Source organism: Lactuca saligna, chromosome 6, assembly GCF_052625555.1.
Source record: "Lactuca saligna cultivar CGN05327 chromosome 6, ASM5262555v1, whole genome shotgun sequence".
NCBI lineage: Eukaryota > Viridiplantae > Streptophyta > Magnoliopsida > Asterales > Asteraceae > Lactuca > Lactuca saligna.
In genome coordinates, this window is record NC_136422.1 from 21,250,579 (window position 1) to 21,272,803 (window position 22,225).

The 22,225-nt window shown below is 35.3% G+C and overlaps 3 protein-coding genes and 1 pseudogene across 4 annotated transcripts; 2 read left to right on the forward strand and 2 right to left on the reverse strand.

Moving 5' to 3' along the window:
* Positions 1–255: 255 nt before the first annotated feature.
* Positions 256–1,913, reverse strand: LOC145002357 (flotillin-like protein 4 pseudogene; annotated as a pseudogene). The gene is made up of 3 exons (XR_013661860.1): positions 1,336–1,913; positions 874–1,242; positions 256–777 (listed from the first exon to the last, which is right to left on the reverse strand). The product of XR_013661860.1 is annotated as a flotillin-like protein 4 pseudogene (transcript).
* Positions 1,914–11,541: 9,628 nt separating this feature from the next.
* On the forward strand, positions 11,542–13,725 carry LOC145002358 (uncharacterized). The gene is made up of 3 exons (XM_078961645.1): positions 11,542–11,559; positions 11,631–12,084; positions 12,878–13,725. The coding sequence occupies exons 1-3, from the start codon at positions 11,542–11,544 to the stop codon at positions 13,723–13,725; spliced, it is 1,320 nt and encodes a 439-aa protein (XP_078817771.1).
* A 31-nt stretch (positions 13,726–13,756) lies between these two features.
* On the forward strand, positions 13,757–14,122 carry LOC145002359 (uncharacterized). Its single transcript, XM_078961646.1, has one exon. The coding sequence runs from the start codon at positions 13,757–13,759 to the stop codon at positions 14,120–14,122; it is 366 nt and encodes a 121-aa protein (XP_078817772.1).
* Positions 14,123–16,404: 2,282 nt separating this feature from the next.
* Positions 16,405–18,222, reverse strand: LOC145000706 (flotillin-like protein 3). Its single transcript, XM_078959971.1, has 3 exons — positions 17,553–18,222; positions 17,113–17,481; positions 16,405–17,034 (listed from the first exon to the last, which is right to left on the reverse strand). The coding sequence occupies exons 1-3, from the start codon at positions 18,108–18,110 to the stop codon at positions 16,546–16,548; spliced, it is 1,416 nt and encodes a 471-aa protein (XP_078816097.1). The 5' UTR covers positions 18,111–18,222; the 3' UTR covers positions 16,405–16,545.
* Positions 18,223–22,225: the final 4,003 nt, after the last annotated feature.

Here is a 22,225-nt window from a genome sequence, read left to right on the forward strand (position 1 = left end):
CTCATGAGTTATCATGACAATGTACCAATTATTTGGAGGAAACCTAAAAAAAAATATATATATATATATACCAGTTATTCTAGATAGTCAAAATCTTATGAGATTTATTTCGTTACCAAACTTTGAAGAAAGTATATATCATATTCAACAATAATAAGCACTACCAAATATAAATGACAAACTTTAAACTAACTACAAAATATAAATGTCTTTAAACAGTAAATTAATAAATATATTCAAATATATTTAAACTAATTACGTCCACTGTGGTTGCGGTGGTTTAGATTCCGCGATCTTCCCCATCCAAGCTGGTGGCAACATCCCCGTTTGCTCATGAACCGTGTTAAACAACGGCGGCAACATTTTGTAAACGCCGGCGACCTCCTTCATCGCACCACCATCGCCGCCTTCTCCACCACCATTTGCACCGGTCCAGATACTAATCTTCGGCTGCAAACCCTTAACAGCCTCGGCGTTAATCTTGGCGATCTCTTGATACATTCCTCCATTAATCATCAAGTAATCCCTTAAAGCTCCATAGTTGCCTCCCATGGCATCCAAAAGTGTGCGTATGTAAGTACCTTGAGCTTGAGCAAGAGCAACAAGTCCCTCCGCCTCCTTCTGTTTTGCATATAACTCACCGTCGGCGACTTGTTGGCGGGAGTAGAGTGCCGCCTCCGCCATCGCCTTCTGAGCCGCCGCTTGTTTCTCCTTCTCGTAGAGAACTGCTTCTGCGGCCTTTTGCTTTCTGTAAAGCTCCCAATTCGCTTCTTGTACCTTTGTTTAATTACATCGATTATTCAAATAGAAGTTTAGATTCATGGTTTAAAGAGGATTTGAAAATTTGAGTTACGTTTGATATAAATTATTTACCTTGGTTTCATACTCAACGCTAGCTTTACTCAAGAACTCAGCCTTGAGTTTCTCCGTCTGAGTCAACGCGTTCATGATCTCCACCTCCTTCTGCAGCTCAGCCGCCCGCAGCGCCACCGCCTTGTTCGCCTCCACCTCCGCCACCTGTGAATCCTTGGCCCACTTTGCCTTCTTCATTGCCAACTCTGCATTTGCTTCAGCCACTTCAGCCTCCCTCTGGTTCTCAAACACCTTCACCTCTGTCTTAACCTTTATCTCCTCCTTCTTCCCCACTCCTTGTCTCTGTGTTGCTATGATCTTCGTCTCTGCGTCTATCTTCGCTGCATTCTGAATCGTCTGGCCTTCGCGAAGCTTGGATCCAATTTCACCCTGAATCAAATCGTCAACCAATCAATCGTTATTCCTTAATCATAAACTCAATATCTACATCTACATGAAAAATATAAGATTAATTCAAATCACCTTCATCTTGGCTTCAGAAACATCGATCTTGGTTTGATTCGCAGCCTCCTGTTGGATCTTTTGGCCTAAATACGAGAAATATTCATGTCCAGGTTCGTCGACCAGTTGTTTGACATTGGCATTGTAGATCAACAATCCAAACTGATTTAGTTCCAGTTGAACCTTATCGAACACCTCCTTCTTAAAATCCTTGGTCCCCTTGAAAATCTCTTCCATGGTCATGGAAGCAGCAAGGACACGAGTCTCCCCCTCGATAATCCCCATGACGAGATCCTTCACATGGTTTGATAGCTTATCGTGAGGAGAGATAAGTTTGGCGTATTTGTGGAGACTATCGTCGTCGTCGATCCGGGGACCAATGGTGAACACGGCGGGGAGTTTGAAGGGGAGTTTCTCGGCGCTCATAGCGTGGAGATCGAAAGTGTAGTTGACCGGAGAGATGTCGAATTTGGAGCAGGACTGGCCGGGAAGTACCCATGCTTTCTTTGAGATTTTGATGTCGTCGATCCCGAAACCGGTGATCACCAGATACTCTGATGCATTTGCTACCCGATACATGGTCGGAGATCCTGAAAGGTTGCCGGAGTAGGAGGGTATTGTATTTTAGTTTTTAGGTTAGTTGCATGATATATATAGATAGACGTAGGACTCCTAATGAATATAAAATTCCTGGTGATTTCCGATTCTTATTATCTTTAGTTAAGAAGATTATTCCCCGATTTTCTAGTATATGAAATCATCAATAGAATTTACTTTCGATAATAACAAAATATTTAATATTATTGTAGAGATTCTAATTTTTTTCCTAGAAAAATAAAATCTCTATATTATGTTATTTTGTCATAAACAATACTCTTATACTCGCATTATTAATATAATGAATAGATAAATGATTTTTTTGTTTTTTTTTTTTTTTTTTGAAATAAATGATTTGGTGAAGACGTTAAGTGGGTGGTTTCGAGATTAGTTATGAGCAAAGGAAGGAAATTTAGATATTAATTATGTGGATGATGATTTATGAGTATGGGTAGAATTCTTGGCTAGAAATACATGTATTAAATTCAAACAAAATATATTGATGAAAAGGTTTTTTCAAGAACAAACCATTATCAAAGGAATTTTGAATTGATGAACGAAATGGTGTGGGTGGAGATCGGTGGTGACTCACATCTTTGGATTGGACGTTAAGAACATATAAGAAGGTTGCCAGTGAATTGTGAGATGTCATGGTCATTGAAGACGAAGAGGAGAATGTTTCCACGGGGAGATCATGTATTGGTGGGATGTGAAGCCACCAAGCAAATTACACTATTTTGCTTGTAAATAAAATGTAATATAGTAATAAAAAGGGGAATCAAATCCACGGGGAAATTGTTTAATTCAATTACCAATTCAATACAATTGAACAAGTAAAGTAAAACTAAACAAACCAAATTAAACCAAAAATGGCGAGTTTTACGATTTGCTTGAAAACTAAAAGACTTGAAGAATTAAAATGTTTGCAATTAAACAAGATGGTGAGATGCTGAAATATTAGAGAGAATTGATCAACTAAGGCAATTCAACATAATGAATACTTGTTTGTCTACCATTATGATTCAATAAGTAAGTTTATCATTAAACCCAAATTGGTTATAACAATCATGAAGCATGATACGTCAAAACTCCTCAAAGGTAGTACGGAGGATGGGGAAGCCCATAACACACCTTCTTAATCAAAATTAAGGATCCAATTGAAGCAATTGATCTCAAGAAAGTTGATTAGCCTTAAGTATGAATTAATTCCTAATTCTAAGAGGATGTGAATGCTTACACATCCATAAAGAAGTCATGATCCATAAGCTAGAGATGATTTTATACCATCATAAAGCTCTTGTTCTAAGCAAATTCAATGATTCATTACCAAATCAAAGAAAAAGACTAACAAGTGCTCATCAAGTACCAAACCCATGATCAGAGTATTAAATAAGCATAAGAACTAAGAACTAAGAATCGTAAACATGAGATAAATGATAACCAAACATGAATCTTTCAAAACTCACAATATCCAAGGGTTTTAACCCAAGTCAACCAAAATAAAATAATTAGCCACTCATAACAATAAGACAGTAATCATAAATGTGTTTTAACGTCAAGGAATTAGCAAATATTACAAGAATGAGATGATGAATGCCTCTAGCTCTCCAAATCGCCCTAAGCTGCTCCAATGGTGTCCAAAATTGATCTAGGGGCTACAAGACCTAAACCCCAAGGTAAATGATGAGCCAAGTGAATAAAATACCCCTGGGAAGGTGGTTACGTGGGTGGAGACCTTACCCATGCAAAAGATGATGAAATGTCATTGGTTGATTCCTCTACTACTCCACCCCACTACCATAGATTCTTTTGGTCCAATTCACACCTCGCATCATTAAAATATGGGCCAATCATCTTTGAGCATCAAAATAGATAGTCCAAACCCATATTTAAGAGTCAATGATGCATCCAAGTCTTCGAAACATCAAGCCTAATTCTTCCAAAATGGATATGAAAAAGCCCAATAACTCCTCGAAAGCCCATAAAGCCCAGCAACTCAGCAACAAGGTAATCCGCAACCACAATGAGAATCTAAAAACCTACAAAACACCTTATATAAAAGATAAAGCACCTAATACGATCCAAGATAAAGAAAAGATAAAATATGCAATGCAAAAACAAGAAAAAAGGATAAATATGCTAAAATAAACTACATAAAAGAATTAAATAAAACAATCTATCATGTATTAAAGCTTCTAATATGCTTTTGCTCTCTGAAAGAGTATATGTGAAATTTAGGGATATGAACTATGAATATGATGCCTGCATTAGAGAGATATTGGGTTGGGTGCAACCATTGAAAAGAAGAAGTAGTAAATCCAAAAGATAATGGGAAGGAGGTGGATCATGATTATGAGGTTCAACTAGATGAATGTAAAATTGGTGAATATGTGGACGAGGGTCGTGAATATAAGGTTACGACCGAAGTTAATGAATAAGAGAGGGCCAAAGAGTTTGGTACATTTAACCAAGCTAATAGTGAGAAGGTGGATGGCAAAGTTAACGAAATTTCACATGATGAAGAGGAAGTGGGAAGGGAAAAAACACGAGATGGGGTGAGTATAATTCCATAGTCATTGGAAGAACACTTCAAGGTTAGGTATGGTTCAAAGTGATGAGGTTAAGAGCAACAATGTTGGTTCCATAAATCTTAAAGTCACAAATGTTGCTTCTATAATACCTTATGAAAGCCACAATGTTTCTACTACAACTCCTTGTCATTCAAGTAATAATGGAAAGGGTAATGTCCATGTTCCATCGACTTTTTTTTCAATTACATCATCACTTCATGCAAAATAAAAGAGATGGGCCTTACCTTAAAGCCCAACCATCTTTCTAGTTCAAAACATTTGGCATTCTGATGGCCTATTAGCCCATAATCATCCAAAGCCCAATAATGGCCCATTTATGGTGCAATTTTCCAAATTGGTCCCAAACCTATCCAATGGGCCTTATCCTAAAGCCCAATATTTTCTTGGTCCAGAAACCTGTTTTCAGATGGTCCACGAAGGCCCACAACAACTAAGTCCATGAAATGGTCCAACCCGAGGCCCATAATTGCGTAGTCCAATATGACTGAGTACGCAGGGCGTACTCAGCTGTACGTTGCGCATGCACGCTTAATGGCTTGTACGTTGCACGTATAGGCTTGTACGCCCAGTGTATTCCCTTCTTAATCCTACTTTAGCCATTAAGCACTTAATGCTAAGATAATAGGTCCAAACCATATATCTGAGTCCTAAACAACGTCTAGACCCATACAGTCATTGACTTGGTGACTTTGCATGCCCCAAATGGACCCAACCTCAAAATATAACACTTTACTATCATGAAAATGGTCCTAACTCATGCATGGATGGGTTTAGACCCCAAAGATGGCAACTTTATGACTCAAGGACCAAAATAACACCAAGAGTGGCAACTCTAAGCTTCAGAAATGATATGAACTCATAAGATCTCAACAATGGAACCAAAAAGGTTCATAAACCCAAACCAAAAGAGATCTAAGCTAAGCATCAAGTTCAAAACTTTATACCTTAAATGAGTACCAAATGCTGATTGGATTTTGGATCTATAAGCCTTCACTCCTCGAGTGAAGCTTCAGGATGACCACCTTCCTTCAAAGCACCAAAATCCACCTTACAAAGACCTTCTAGGCTCAAAACACACGATCATGTAATTAGGGTCCGAGTGTAGTGTAAGGTGGAAAAGGAGGTTGATAAAATGAGGGTTTCAAGTCCATAAGAATGCTTAAATAGTGGATAGCCCCGAAAATTAGGGTTTTCAAGATCTGACCGTATGCCCCGCATACACTTCTATACGTCCAACGTACACCTTCGGATTCCCGATCAATACATTCACATGAGTACGCTAAGCGTACCACTTGGTATGCCCCGCATACTCGCTTTACTGCTTGTACGCTAAGCATACCTTGTTGTACACTCCGTGTACTTCTCAACCCCTTAACCGTAAATACTCTGAAGATCATAACTCCTTTGTTAGAAACCCGATTTCGACGATCCTTATATCCATATAAAGGTATCAAGACACTCAATACTGATATCCATTCATACTCACCATAAGATATCCCGAATGAACATCCGCTTTCCATAAAAACCCGAGCTGACAAATTACCAAAATGCCCATTTGATTTCGAAATACAAACCAAATACCCGAACTATCTGAAATACCTTAACCACTCCAACTGAGTCCAAACCCCAACTTCTCGAGGGTCTGAAGCCTGTTAATACCCAGTCCTTTGATCACCAACTCAAAATGGAAGCAATGTGAAACAGGATGTTACATCAGCCACGTATCTCCAGTACTATGATATATCTTCCCTGTCAAAATCTACTGAGAATGCTTCCCGAGCAGCATGTACGATCAATCATGACAAAATCCCAAAAATGACATGAGAACTCATTTATATTTTGGGCATCGCCATGTCGTGGCCATATGTGTGCCACGTTGTGGTGAGCAAGCAGACTGCATCTTTATCATGTATGGTGACCTTTATCATGTATCGTTCTCTAGTTGACACATATCTCAGTGACACACTCATTGCCATGTCATGGTAAGCATACCATCACACCTTGGTTATCAAGAGCTGACCATAGACTTTGACTTTCGTTGACTTTCTCAAAATAGCAATGCACTTTATCTCAACTTCAAACGACCATAACTCTCTCATACTAAATTTGTTTTGATGATCTTTATATCCACAGAATCATCTCGACAAGATCCACAACTCTCTGTAGTTACATTTTCCTAAATAGCATTTCTCAATTTAAAGCAATTCTATACTTAATTTCATCTACTCGGCTGATATCGATTTACATTTTTTTTACATAATACATATTATGAAAAATAGGTATTGTATTATCATTGGAATTTTACCTTATGATACACTCATAAAAGAAATCGGTAATGGTCACAACATGATGTTTTAGACGTAGCTGAAGTGTGGAAATATCTTGTTTTATATGCGTTTCTGTGGACTCTTCTAGTTGGAAACTAGTAGGAGTTACATGGTTAGTGATTTACGGATATACGATGCATGGAGGTGGACATGGAGGTGAGATGTGAGATATGATAGGCGGGGCCAAGATGACATAGTTAATGGAGATGTAGGGCTTACTTGCGAATGTTATAAGGTGTTTGGGAGTGCTTTCCAAAATGACTTATTATAATATTATTGACTTTTAAAAAAGTCATTAAGTTAAAAAAAATGTTTGGTAAACACCAAACTTTTAGTGTAAAAATGATTTTTTCAAAAGCCAAGAATTCCTGGTTTTTCGAAAAAGTCAATAAGTTGATTGAAAAGCGTTCCCAAACACCCCCTTATTATGTCTGAAAATCAAGACAAATACATTTGGGAGCTTGATAATGATGGTATATATATTTTTTTCTTATAGTAGTTTGTGGTTTCATTAAGTGTTTTTGTTCAACGAGTTAGGTTGATTTTGGGTAAAGGAGTTAGGTTTATTTTTAGTTAAAGGAGTTAGGGGTAGTATCCTGAAATTAACATATTGAAATTTTTGTAGACATAAAACTCTTAGTTCATCCACCTAAGAGGTTGATATTATTAAAAAAACATAAACTCGTTTATTAAAGTGGAATTATGACTAAAACATATTTCATAAACAATATCTACAATAACTAAATTAGAAAATAGAATAACAACAATACTACAATCAAAGAAAGATAAATCACATAATACAATCATAAAATTACATGATGTAATCTTGTGCTATCTTTCAAAACTATGTAAATCTTGAAGAAAACCTCACTATGAAACTTAAACTTTATCAAGAAAGAAAGAGAGAAAAGAATCATCTGAAGTATGTTGATACACATTATATAATCGAGGTTAAATCCATTTATTGTCTAGTTAAGAAAAACCTATGTGTCACACTTACAAGTTTAACAGAAAATGTGGCTCAATCCCTCATTAACACCTTTTTGTCAGCTTTATTCCTTCATGATCAAATCCTCTTCAATATCAATCCTTTCTACACCATTCCACTTCAAGTTTTAGCCTCTTAAGCACTACTTCATTAGCCCATGACGAAACCCAGGTCCATAACACATTACAAGTTACACTACAACATGTTATAGAAAAAATGTTACAAATTACCAAAACACTTCTTAGAAACAAAAAATATAGAAACGAAGAAGTTATGACCGTTTGCCCAAGCCCATGATATTTTTTAGGGTTTTCAATGTATTTAAAGGAAAAGATGCATGTACTTTGGGGAACTTACTAATCTTTGTGCTTACAGTTGTGGATTAATTGTTTTTCATGTACTTATCAGATTATGAAGGTGGGACTGTACACACACATCAAAAGTTTTATGATTTGAGATTTTGCATTGTTTTTCCTTATCACTTTGATTTTGAATATGGTTTATGAGAAAATGTTTTGACTTGATTATAACTTTATAAAAAGGGGTGTTTATTTTATTTCAAAAATGAAATATTATTCTAAAAAATGGAACGTTACAAGTTGGTATCAGAGCCCTGGTTTGAAGGATTTGGATGAACAGTCGTGTGATTCTAAACTCAAACTAAGGATCCGAGAATTTTCACAATTCTTTTGAAAATGATAATTTTAAAATGAGAAAGGAAGATGATATGTGTACAGTCAGTTGAAGCTCAAGTAAATTATTCCCAAAATATTCTCACATGTATGATATGATATTGATGTTATAGTATGAATTGCATGCTAAAAGTAGGAAAATGATCTGCTTAGGGTTGCATGCTAGAGTGCTTGCTTAAGAGGGATGCCTTTTTGTGTGTGATATGTTAACTATTAGATTTGCATGATGGTGAGTAAGCTAAGGATCTTCAGGAATTGTGTGTTACGATTTCCTAATATTTATGATGCCTTATTGTTTGTTGATTTTTCTGCTTGAAAGTTGATTGCTTTGTGATATTTGAAACCTATAATGATGTTAATTAGCTATTAAGTGAATACATTAGGTTGCATGCCACAAAGATTAAATAGTTTTAGAATGATTGATTTCACTTTATTACACAACTCTTTTTTGAGTCCAACCGTTGTAGTGCAAGATCTTTCAGTCGAAAGATTTTTTTAATTTTTGTTGCATGTGATTATATTCGTTAGATAGTTATTTGAAATTGGTAGAAGTTTCTTCCGCAAATGATAGCAGGGTGCGGTGGGACTTCCTAGTGACCTATGAAGAATGTTAGAATGTGCTAGTATGCGCATTTGCATAAGAGATACCCTAAAAGGAGAATATATATATATATATATATATATATATATATATATAGATTAGTAGTATTTAATCAATTGGGTGTGGGTATATGTGATTAGAACGGTTGGTAGTGGTCGTGTGTAGTGATTTAGGAACTTTGAGACAACTCTTGGGACACGTACGAGTATGTGTGAAAGGTAGTATGGTCTCATACTACTGAAAGCATATGATCTGTATGAGGGTCAAGAAGAGTTAAAAAGGCTTCTAAGGAGCTAGTGTACGGTAAATGGTGTGGTATAGCACTAGGGTTAACTGAATTCGTCTCCATCCCTGCCAATATTTCGGTGATGGGCGTTTAGGATGAAGACGAGTCTGGTAAATGTTTGGGCCTTAGTGGTCATGGAAGATAGGGTATTATTAGTGCAAACCTATGAGAGTTAGCTGATTCTAATGTCTCGAAGGCCTTGTTCAATGTAGTGTCGGTTTAAGTAGTGAGGCTAAAGTAGGAAGCGATGGTGATGATCAACTTAAGGATTTCAGCCCGAGGCTGGGTGGTCGGTTGATGTCTTCAGATGTTGTTTTCTAAGATAAGGTTATGTTTTTCTAGCATCACACCTTCAAAGGGAATAGAGAGTAGGCATAAAATTTCAGATTTGAGGTGTAAAACCAGCAAGATATTGGTGAACGTGTGCAAGTTCAGGAACTGCCGGCAGACAGACAATTCAGTTGTTATGAAGGGTTTGTTAGGATTATTATTAGAGCATCTGTAATTTTTATGGAGTAGGGTTCAACTCTCGAGGTGCCTCGTCAATGAAGTGTTATATTAATCGTCCTTGTTTAGTTCGAAGTTGTAATGCATGGGAAAGTTCTCGAGGTCTCAATATGAGATTCAGAGTTTCTTTATGATTGGATGGTTATTATCCAAAGGATCATCTTAGGTTGGTGTGTATCTATTTGAGCCAGTCAGAGGCATTGTTGATTGCAGACGTTAGTCGGTGGTAGTTTGAAACCTAAGCGGGAGAGACATGGGCATTGTGTTTGGAGGATCATCGATATGTTTAATTTTATGCTTTCAACATAATGGGTTAGAGGAATTTGTAATTCGAGTAATTAAGTCAATAATACCGATAAACGTTTGCAAAATAGGTTTTATACTTGGTTGACACAATAGTTTACCAATTTTGTGGGATTAATAGTAATTAAAAAAATTAAGGAAGGTTTTTTCATTAATAAGAATTTTCTAGAGATTTTCCAATTCATTTTGTTTACAATTAAGAGATTTCAAAACTTAATACATTTTGTTTCATCATTGTTTAATACAATAATGCTACACGTAATAGAAACTCGCTAAATTACTACTTGATTATTTAATAATTTCTTTTTGATATATTTTTGATGGGTTCTGATTTAGGGATAGAATGTTAAATTAATAAATCTTTAAAACTATAAGATAATTTGTAGACTCCATATAAAATATGAATTAATTAAAACTTTTTTATATAATATATACCACATAAGAAATTATTAGTTTATATTTTAAGTGAGATTCATAAATTATCTTATAATTTTAACAAATTTAGCAATATATCCCCGAACCCGGACCAACCAAAAATACTATTTTAAAGAATTTATTAAATAATCGAGTATTAATTTTTGCCATATGTTTTTTTTATCACAATTATGTCAGCATCATAGATTTTTGTCATGGAGAAATACCATACACCTCTAAAGTGTGTTGGATATATTTATGAGATAGGCTCAGGGGCGGTTCTTACTAGGTGCCTGGTGTGGTACCGACAACACCTAGTTCCAGTGTACGTAGTGGTAATTTTTTCGAATTTTTTTTAACTTATCGTGCCACTACGTAAAAAAAACCAGCAACTACGTAAAAAAAATTGACAACTACATAATTTTTTTTGTCATTCTATTGGATCAAGGAATGCCAAAAATATATTTACAACCTAAAGTTATAATTAGTTATTTAGTTTATCACTTCAACTCTTAATTAGTAGCCCAAAACCATTATTAATTGTAGCCTTAAAAAACAAATAAGTCTAAAAAAAGCCCAATGACATTTGTAAGATAGTCCAATTGGGAGTTTGGATTTGGTCCACTTGGACATTTCATTAATCGGATGAAAGAAAAAATGAAGGAACATATGCCAAAAAAAATTATCGACATCAGAGGGAAAATACGAAGCTTCTGTGAAGGCTGAAGGGTTCGATCGACATCGACAAAAAAGAAAAAAAAATCGAATCGCTGGCCTGGCTCACTGCAGTCTTTCTTCCATTCCTTGAGCAAAAATCAAATCTCATTAACCCATTGTCCGATTTGAATGCTATGTCTCAAGTCTCAATCTTATTGGAGTTGTTGAAATTGTTATGTTTCTATTGATGTTATTCACTTATTGATGTTATTGACCAATTTGGTATGCTTTTATTGAAGATATTGGATGATTTGGTGAAATTAGTAGTTATTTAGCTTAATGTTGAATTGTAGGTTACCCTTGGTGGTTTTCTTGGAAAAAGACCAAGACCTATTCCAAATGAAAGTGGTGAAGGATCTTCCCAAACACAAATCACCAATCAATCAATTCATTATGTTTCTAATGCAATTCCACAAACACCATGCTCTAATGAATCTAATGAAACTGTTGATTTGAAAGATCTTCCAAAGGACCCGGCGGATAGGCCAACGATTACAAGTTATAAATCAAATGTAAGAGATGATGTAAGAAGAGCTTATTTGCTTCAAGGGCCTTGTCAAATAATGTCACATAAGTTTTCAAAAAAGAAAATAGGTGATAGATTAAGAAACTTCGTTCCTTCATGGTTTAAAGATTTTGATTGGTTGGAATATAGTGTGAAAAAGAATAAAGCATATTGTTTATATTGTTATGTGTGTGGAGACCTCATGGGACAAAAAGGAGGGAGAGATGCATTTGTTTCCCAAGGTTTTGATACTTGGAATAAAAAAATGCATTTCGGACTGATGAGGGTAGTATTGATAGTTTTCACAACAAAGCAAGAGAAAAATGTGATTTTCTATTAAGAGAAAAACAAGTTATTAATGTACTCTTGAGGATGCAAGCCGAAGCGGAGGACCATAAATATAAAGCTAGATTACGTGTTTCTATTATTGTTGTTAGACTTTTATTGAAACCGGTTTACCGTTTCGTGGTCATGACGAGTTGGTTAACTCGAAAAATAGAGGGCTTTACATTAAAGTGCTAAAAACCATGCGAGAGACTAGTGAATATATTTTTAACAATACTTTAGAAAATGCTCCTAAAACAATCAACTTATTTGCCCAAAAATTCAAAAGGAACTTGTGCAATGTTTTGCACAAGAAGTATTTTTGAGTATTCGCCAAGAGATTGGGCAAGATGTATTTGCTTTATTAGTTGATGAATCTAGTGATATCTCAAAAAGGAGCAAATGGCTATTCTTTTGCGATATGTCAATAGTCTTGGCTTTGTGAAGGAAAGATTTATTGGACTTGTTCACGTGAAGGACACATCCGCGTTGACACTAAAAAAATGCCATAAATGAAGTCCTTACAAGTAATAAGTTGAGTTTTAGTCAGGTAATTTATTATTTAATTTTTTTATTCAATTTAATTTAATTAGATTTATGTGTTATATCATATATATTTTTTGATTTTTTAATAGATAAGAGGACAAGGTTATGATGAGGCTAGCAATATGTGAGGGAAATTCAATGGTTTGAAAGCTTTGATATTACAAGAGAATGACACAGCCTTTTATGTACATTGCTTTGCACAACAACTTCAATTAGTGGTTGTGGCTGTAGCAAAAAAGCATGATGGTGTTAGTGATTTTTTTAAGCGAATTTCGTTGGTGGTTAATGTTGTTTGTGACTCGTGTAAAAGAAAAGACTTACTACGGGAACAAGCAAGGGAAAGGGTGCAAAAAGGATTGTGCGGTGGTGAACTTGAAACGGGGAAAAGGTTAAATCAAGAGACTACACTAGTTCGAGCGGGAGATACAAGATGGGGTTCACATTTCAACACACTCACAAATTTGATGAAGTTGTTTGCGGATGTTCTTGTAGTGTTAGATTTTGTGAAAGAAGAAGGAGGGTCATTAGCAAACCGTCAACAAGCATCCGGAATCTTATCATATTTTAAATCATATGAGTTCGTGTTTTACTTATATATGATGTATGAGATTTTACGCCTCACAGGTACATTGTCAAAGCAACTTCAAAGAAAAGATCTAGACATTTTAGAAGCGGCTTCGATGGTTAGAGGGACAATGGAAGCATTGAAAGCTTTAAGAAACACGGGGTTTGCTATCATTTTGCCAAAGGTATCCTCTTTTTGTCTAATACACGATATTGATATTTTGGATATGGAAGATTTGTATGTTGGTGCGAGAAACTGTAAGACCACAAAGACTAATATATTTCATTTTAAGGTTGAAATCTTCAACACGGTGGTGGATATGCAACTTATAGAATATCTGGATCGATTTAGTGAAACAACCACCCAACTACTAGAATACATGGGTGCTTTGAGCCCTTGTGATTCATTTGCACAATTTGACAAAATCAAAGTTGTTGAAGTTGGGTGAGTTGTACAAGTATAACTTTGATGATTCAGATATGATAGACCTTGAAGGACAACTTGACATATTTTATCACTCTTGCATCAAAGATGAGCGTTTCACTAGTTTGAAAGGAATTTCCGAACTTTCTCGTTTGATGGTTAGTACGGGGAAACATCGGTCTTATCCTTTGGTTTATAAGCTTTTAAAGTTGACTTTGATATTACCCGTAGCGACCATAAGTGTAGAAAGATGCTTTTTGAAGATGAAACTCTTGAAGACCGACTTGCGCAACAAAATTGGCGATGACTTTTTGAACGACGCATTGCTTTGCCATGTTGAGACCGAAGCACTTGTGAAAGTTGAGAATGAAAAAGTAATGGAACGGTTCCAAAAGATGTCGGCACGAAGAGGACAAATTTAAATTGTAATAGATAGTTGTTATGTTTTTAACTTTTTATGTAATTGATGATTTTTTTAGTAGACGTAATGAATTAATTTTTGGTTTTATATTATGTTTCGCCCGAAAAAAAAAATCAGCAACACCTACTATCAATTCCTTCGTTCGTCCCTGGATAAGTTATAACATAGATTTCATGAAGGTTTAATACAATAAAACTATTTACCTTACGCCTTTAAGATATATTGGATATGTTTTGCAAGGTATAATCATACTATGCTTATAAAGGAAGCATTTTTCCTATCACCTCATGCATTTGAAACCCCTATACAAATTTCTAAGCACCTCATGCATTTGAAACCCCCACACCTTTCCACCTTCAAAGTAATTAATCACATGTCATGAAAGGTTTTATAACTTATATAATATGTTTAATTAGCAATTAATGGATAATATACTATAAAAATACCATTCTCTTTGAGTAGACACACAAATACAAATCATATACAAAATTCACAAAGAAAACAAGTTTAAATGTTTTGTGTTGCTTGAGGGCTTTGGACTATTTTTCGAGCCATGTTATTATGTTAAAGTTTTTAATTTATTAGTTTGTTATATACTAATTCTTTTTTTTATATTTTTCTTTGTTTAATTATTCTTTTAAAACAATCATTTTATGTTGTGGTTGAAACTTTAATATAAATTATATTAGATTCATATTATCGATTATATGTTATGGAAAGTGATATAGATAATATTTAATTAAATATTGTATATATGTTTGTATGTTTGTGTTGCTTCGAAGTAATAATTAATAAAAAAATCATGGATATGCAATATTATACATAATATTCATGTGAGTCTCTTTAAAATGTAAAGTGTCTATCGTATCACTTTATATTTTATTATATGTTTAACATTTTAATAATAATAAAAAGTATATTTTAAAAGTTTTCTTTCATTTATTAATAGTAATAAGTGGTTTTAAAACTAATAAACCATAATTATAAATAATAAAATCAAATTATAAAAATCATGGATATGTCATATTATCCATGCAAATCTCTTTTGAAATGCAAATTGTCTATCTTATCAGTTTATTATTTAGTGTATGTTTCACATTTTAATAGTAGTATTAAGAGCTTCTTAAAAGTCTTCTTTAACTTATTAATAATAATAAGTGGTTTAAAACTAAAGAACAACAAATTTAAATAATAATAACATCAATTTATAAATTACATAACTAACAACAAATAAATTGTATAAATAAACATTATTGAAATTAGAAAATAACCGTATAAATAAAAATTTAAATTAATCAATCATAAAAATTGTTAAAATTAATATTAAATATATAATTATATTTAATATTATTAATGAGGAATGTGGATTGATGTCAATAAATAATATTGTTTAAAATATTATATCAAAGTTAATGTTAATAATATAATCATTTTAAACATATATTTTTCAACATTTTAACAATATATTTTTAACCTACATTGCGCAATACGTGAGAATTAAATGTTTATGTTGGTGTAAAAGGAAATTAAATGTTTATGTTAGAGTTGTTAATTTGCTTTGTGGTATAGCTTATCTCACAAGATACATACATAGTTTCGGAGGCCTATGATATATACTTTTATGTTGATATATTGCTTTATAATATAATTTACATCACAAAACACATCCAACATACCTTTATGGTAATGCACTTCTATGATATAGTCAACCTCACACAACACACTCAACAAAACATATACAATATACTTTGGAGGCCTATGCTATAATGTTAAAATAATTTTAAGAAATACTTATGGCAAAAATTAATACTCTATCTCCGAATCAAAACCCGTCAAAAATATTATCACCAAAAATTTATTAAATAATCTAGTATTAACTTATCGAGTTTCTATTCCATATAATTTTATTGTTTTAAACAATGATGAGATAAAATGTATTAATTTATGGAATCTCTTACTTATATACAAAATGATGGAAGAATCTATAGAAAAAAAACTCTAAACTTTGAAACCGATAACATTAACGTTATTTACAATTAAACATATGAAACCGATAACATTAACGTTAATCGGATATAAGACCCGTTTTACAAACATTACCAATTTCTTAGGCTTAATTATAATTATAAATAAAATAAAAACGATGATTTTTTCATTAATCAAAGTTTAAAGATTCTTTCACAAGATTTTCAAAAAATACTAACCTTTGGAATCCCATTATTTAAATAGGATAACCTTCAATTCAATAGAAAGATATCGAAACTCAAAAATATTTTTTCCCATTAAAGATAATCTTCAATTCAAATAAAAAGATATCAAAACAAAATACAAGCATTAAGAAAAGATATACTCATATATAAACCTAAAATATTTCAAAATATTTATCTACTTAATTAATAAGCTCCACGTAATACAAAATCACGGTCACGATTCTGTAATCTTCCCCATCCACGATGGTGGGACCATCCCCGTTTGCTCATGAACCGTGTTAAACAACGGCGGCAACATTTTGTAAACGCCGGCGACTTCCTTCATCGCACCACCATCACCACCACCATTTGCGCCGGTCCATATGCTAATCTTCGGCTGCAAACCCTTAACTGCCTCACCATTAATCTTGGCGATTTCTTGATACATTCCTCCATTGATCATCAAATAGTCTCTTAAAGCTCCATAGTTGCCTCCCATGGCACCCAAAAGGGTGCGTAAGTAAGTACCTTGAGCTTGAGCAAGAGCAACAAGTCCCTCCGCCTCCTTCTGTTTTGCATATAATTCGCCGTCGGCGACTTGTTGGCGGGAGTAGAGTGTCGCCTCCGCCATCGCCTTCTGAGCCTCCGCTTCCTTCTCTTTCTCGTACAGAATTGCTTCTGCAGACTTCTGCTTCCTATAAAGTTCCCAATTCGCCTCTTGTACCTTTATTCACACATCGATTGTTCAAATACAAGTTTAAATTCATGTTTAATAGAGGATTGATTTGATAGAAGTTATCACCTTCGTTTCATACTCAACGCTAGCTTTGCTCAAGAACTCGGCCTTGAGTTTCTCCGTCTGAGTCATCGCGTTCATGATCTCCACCTCCTTCTGCAGCTCCGCCTCGCGGAGCGCCACCGCCTTTTTCGATTCCACCTCTGCAACCTGTGAATCCTTGGCCCACTTTGCCTTCTTCATTGCCAGCTCTGCATTTGCTTCAGCCACTTCAGCCTCCCTCTGGTTTTCAAACACCTTCACCTCCGTTTTCACCTTTATCTCCTCCTTCTTCCCCTGTCCTTCCCTCTGTGTCGCTATGATCTTTGTCTCTGCGTCTATCTTCGCTGCATTCTGAAGCGTTTGGCCTTGGCGAAGCTTAGATCCAATTTCACCCTAAAACAACAATCAATCGTGAATCGCATACTGAGTATCCATCATTCAAAACTTAAGAAACATAAAATTACCTTCATCCTTGCTTCAGAAACATCGATCTTAGCTTGATTTGCAGCCTCCTGTTGGATTTTTTGCCCTAGGTACGAAAAATACTCCTGTCCAGGTTCGTCGACCATCTGTTTCACATTGGCATTGTAGATCAACAATCCGAACTGATTAAGTTCCAATTGAACCTTATCGAACACTTCCTTTTTAAAATCCTTCGTCCCTTTGAAAATTTCTTCCATGGTCATGGACGCAGCAAGGACGCGCGTCTCCCCTTCGATGACCCCCTTCACGAGCTCTTTCACATGATCTGATTGCTGATCGTGAGGAGCGATAAGCTTGGCGTATTTGTGGAGACTATCGTCATCGTCGATACGAGGACCGATGGTGAATACCGCGGGGAGTTTGAAGGGGAGTTTCTCAGCGCTCATGGCCTGAACATCGAAAGTGTAGTTGACTGGAGAAATGTCGAATCGGGAGCAGGACTGGCCGGGAAGTACCCATACTTTCTTGGCGATTTTGATGTCGTCGATCCCGAATCCGGTGATCACCAGATACTCTGACGCACTTGCTACCCTATACATGGCCGGAGATATTGAAAACGGCGCCGGAGGTTTATCTGTCTAAGTCTAACTGATGAAGATTTGATGTAAGTTTTTAGGTGGTTGTTTTGCATGCGAATAATGCCTTGTGATTTTGTGAATATATAGAAGCCAATAGCCAATAGCCAATAGCCAATGTAAATTTCCTGGTGATTTCCTATTGATATAAATGGTTACATGTAAATTACAAGCATAAAAATATATTCTACTATTTTTATAAAAGTAATAAAATTTTGGTTCCACTTTAACTTTTATTTATTAAGTCTTAAATATTTATAATTTTTAGTTTTTTCGTTCTTGATTTTGATGATTATTGAATGTTTGTTTGAGTTTATATGCAAGAATAAATTTGGTTTTTTTTTTAATGATATATAATGAAATTTAGATTCTTTGGCATATCTTAAAATAATAAATTACTTTATACATGGAAAAAAAAATAGAATTTGACGGAGCAGTTCGACTATACTAACCAAACGGAACGCATAATCAATTTTTTTGTTCCAATTCTTTTAGCAAAAATTTACTGGTGATTTTTGATTGATATAATAAATTGTTTTTTAATGGTTGGCACATTTTATATATAAAATGAGCGTTACCAAGGACCTAGGAGATGAATAACAACAACAATATTAAAAGGAAGTAAACTTAGAAGAATTAGCTGGAGGTTAACACTTAACCCAACTTCTCCTTACAAACTAGGGCTGGATTGTAGATCTAGGATGCCTATCGATCACCTCAATCGCCTCTTCTTTTCTACACGTTAATCTGATATGATCCATGCCATATTTCATTTTCTATATTCTCTCTCCTGAAGAACCTCATCCTTATTTTCTCCAGTTGGTTAATATTTTTTTCAGGTACCTTGTATGTTAAAAGGAAATATGTACCAAGACTACCAAGAACAAATTTGTAGAGAGTCAATCGACCGCCAAACGAGAGGGTTTTTGCCTTCTAAGAGAAGAGTTTTGCATGGACTTATCAATGATAAAGGACTAACGTATTGCACGTTCCATTGATATTCCAATTGTAAGACCTATGTACGTTATTATGAGAGATCAAATTAAGCAATTAAGATGTTTGGAAGCAAGTTCGAGTTCCACATGTTGTGTTGCAAACCCAAATAGTTTGCTTTTATGTAGATTTACCTTTAAACCATAAGCTAATTCGAAGCATCTGAGTATCCTTATAAGGTTATGAGTGTTTTCCAAAGACTAATTACCAAAGAAGATCACATCATCTACATTTTGCAAATATGAGATTGTAGGCCCACTATTCTATAATTAAATACTTGAAAACACATCCTTTTCTTTGGCTTCTTCCATAACGACATGAAGGTCCTCGACTACCATAATGAATAAAAAGGTTAAAGAGGATCACCCTGCCTGAACCCCACTCCATAAAGAACTAGGTTGTCGGTGACCCATTGAAAAGTACTCAAATATAGGGAAATTATAGGCACCTGCAAACCTGATTCCTCCATTTTTAACTAAAGTTCATCTAACCCATAATAGAGTCTAAATAGCACCAACTAAGGTCGTCAACAAGTCTTCACAATCCCTTGATTGAAATATTCTCTACCAAGAATCTTTATGTGTTTCTCATGTTGATTTCAACCTTGGCCTTATACAATTTAAATGCATCAAAGACTTCGTTTTTTATCGCGATAAATAAACATGAAAGAATCGAATCGATTCATCATATAACGTAATGAAATATCTCTTACCTCCTCGTGTAAGTATTCCATTTAGTTCATAGATGTTATAATGAACTAGTTGTAGTAATGATGTAACATGTTTAACACTTGGAAAATGTTTCTTGATAAACTTAGATTTTACATAGGTTTGCATTAATCAAAATCTTTATTGTTTATTTTTATCATTCTATTAGTTTCCGTTATTTTAAATATTTTTAATCATAAAACATTATTTCATCCACTTCAAAACCAGTTACATATTTGTTATCGGTACTGCCACAGTGCCACTATCACTGATGGTATCCCCACTATTAGTATCACTCTCACATGCACTAACAACAACAACAACTAAATCAACATCTAAAATTGAAACCAACTTTATTTAGTTCAAGTTGATATGTCCACGTGTAACCCTTCTTACCAAACTTATCTATAGATACAATTCACTTCAAGATTCCTGGAACATGTAACAAATCTTGAGGGTAACTCTACGACCATTGCGGAATTTCAAGACCATCATACCAATGTCGCAAACACTAACTCTATGACCATCAACACACACCACCATAGTTCCTTCACATATTAAACCATAAGTATGGAAGCTTGACTCACTTCAACAAACATGAACTATAGCTCCATAATCTATAAACCAACCTTGAGCTGCTACTTGCCGAGTAAAAGAATTGTAGCATTCCGTTTAAAATTTAATAAATAAATAAATAATAATTATAATAAAAATAAAATAAATAAGTAACCCATAAAACCTCGATATGTATGCTATATTTTATATTTTTAGCGTTAAATCTATAATAATTTATCAGTGTTATCCTCAGGAGTTAAAAGTTATATTTTCTGGGTGTTGAGGGTTAAATGGTAACATATGGACTTGTATTGAATAGTTTTTTGGAAGCAGGGGACAAAGAGTAAAATATGGACTTAATTCGAAAAGAAAGGGGATGGAGGGACTGAAAGTGTTAAAATGCAATAAGTTTGATATTTGGAGGCTGGACTAAGATCTGTCACCTCCCATCTCCTGTCTCGTTTAAATGCTTTGCACAAACCCTAACCCTTAGAAAAATATACAGCCGCCACCCTTATACCTCCCATCCTCCAGTCGTCACCTCTTAGTTGCACAAAGACCACCAAGTAACCACCACCATCGACCTCCTTTCCCCCATGACGGAAGAGCCCAAAACCGACGAGGAGCTGCGGACAGCCTCCAGGCGTTGCTGCTTCGTTGATCACCATTAACAGCCGACGCTGCCAACCCTTGCCACCGTGGTGAAATGACGAGCAGCCACCCCTTGCTACTGTTTCTACTGTTAATTCTGCTGAGGAGAGAAGCAGGGGGATTGGAGATGCACGTTACAGGATGATATCGTTGCATTCATTTAATCGGAGAGGAATTGGTCTTTTGCAACCCTTTTTCTTTCTTTCGTGCGTGGAACCGACGACAACCAGCTAGCCCGTTGTCACCCCCGCTTGACGACCCTCCTTCCACTGTTTCGATCATCGTTTGCCTCCCCGAAGGGATGTCGTGTTCGTGTTTCACATGAGTACGTGTGTGCTGCTGCTTCAAGTTCCTGTGGTGTGTGTGGTTTTTGGTGTGCCTGAAAACGTTTAGAACCACCATGACAGCCAACCATAATGGTTGTCTTCGTTTGCTGCCTTTCTACCACCAACAACCACCATGTGAGATGGATGTGTGTGATGTAGTGTCTGTGCATGTTTATTTCCATTGGATGTTATTTGTGGGTGCTGCTGGACCGGAGACTGAAGAAAAACCACCACCACCACCGTGAGGTGGTAGCTGCCGCCACCGGCCACCATTTTTGGTGGTTGTGTTGGGCCTTTTTATTCTTTTGGTGCTAGTGTGTGGGTGTGTGTTGTAATAAATTGTATGTGTGTGGGATTGTTGGAACTATTACTCAAACTGTCGTCGTGTACGGGTGGCTGCCGCCTCCTGCCGTAATGGACCGCCGCTGACCACCACTGCTCGAGGTAGCAGTGGGTGGTGCCCAATTTATTAATTATATGTTTAGTTAATTAGATTATCATTCAACTTTAGGAGTTGGAAACCCTAATTAGGGTTTTGAAAACCCTAATATCAAGAAAACCCTAATTTGGAGTTGGTCAGGACCCGCATTAAAACTATTAATTAAACCTAAAATAATAAGTTAATAATTCCCCACAATTAACTTGATGATATATTGGGCTTAATGGATCAAGCCCTTAATGGGTTTAGTGAGGAACACTAACCCTAGTTATCATCTTATGTAGAAACCCTAGAATCGAGGAGCTTTATTTTGGGCAATAATCGGGCACATATTTGGGTTGTTGACTAGATTATTATTTCAACCGAAAATGACTAAGTCAAACATTAATCAATCATACCCTTAAGGGA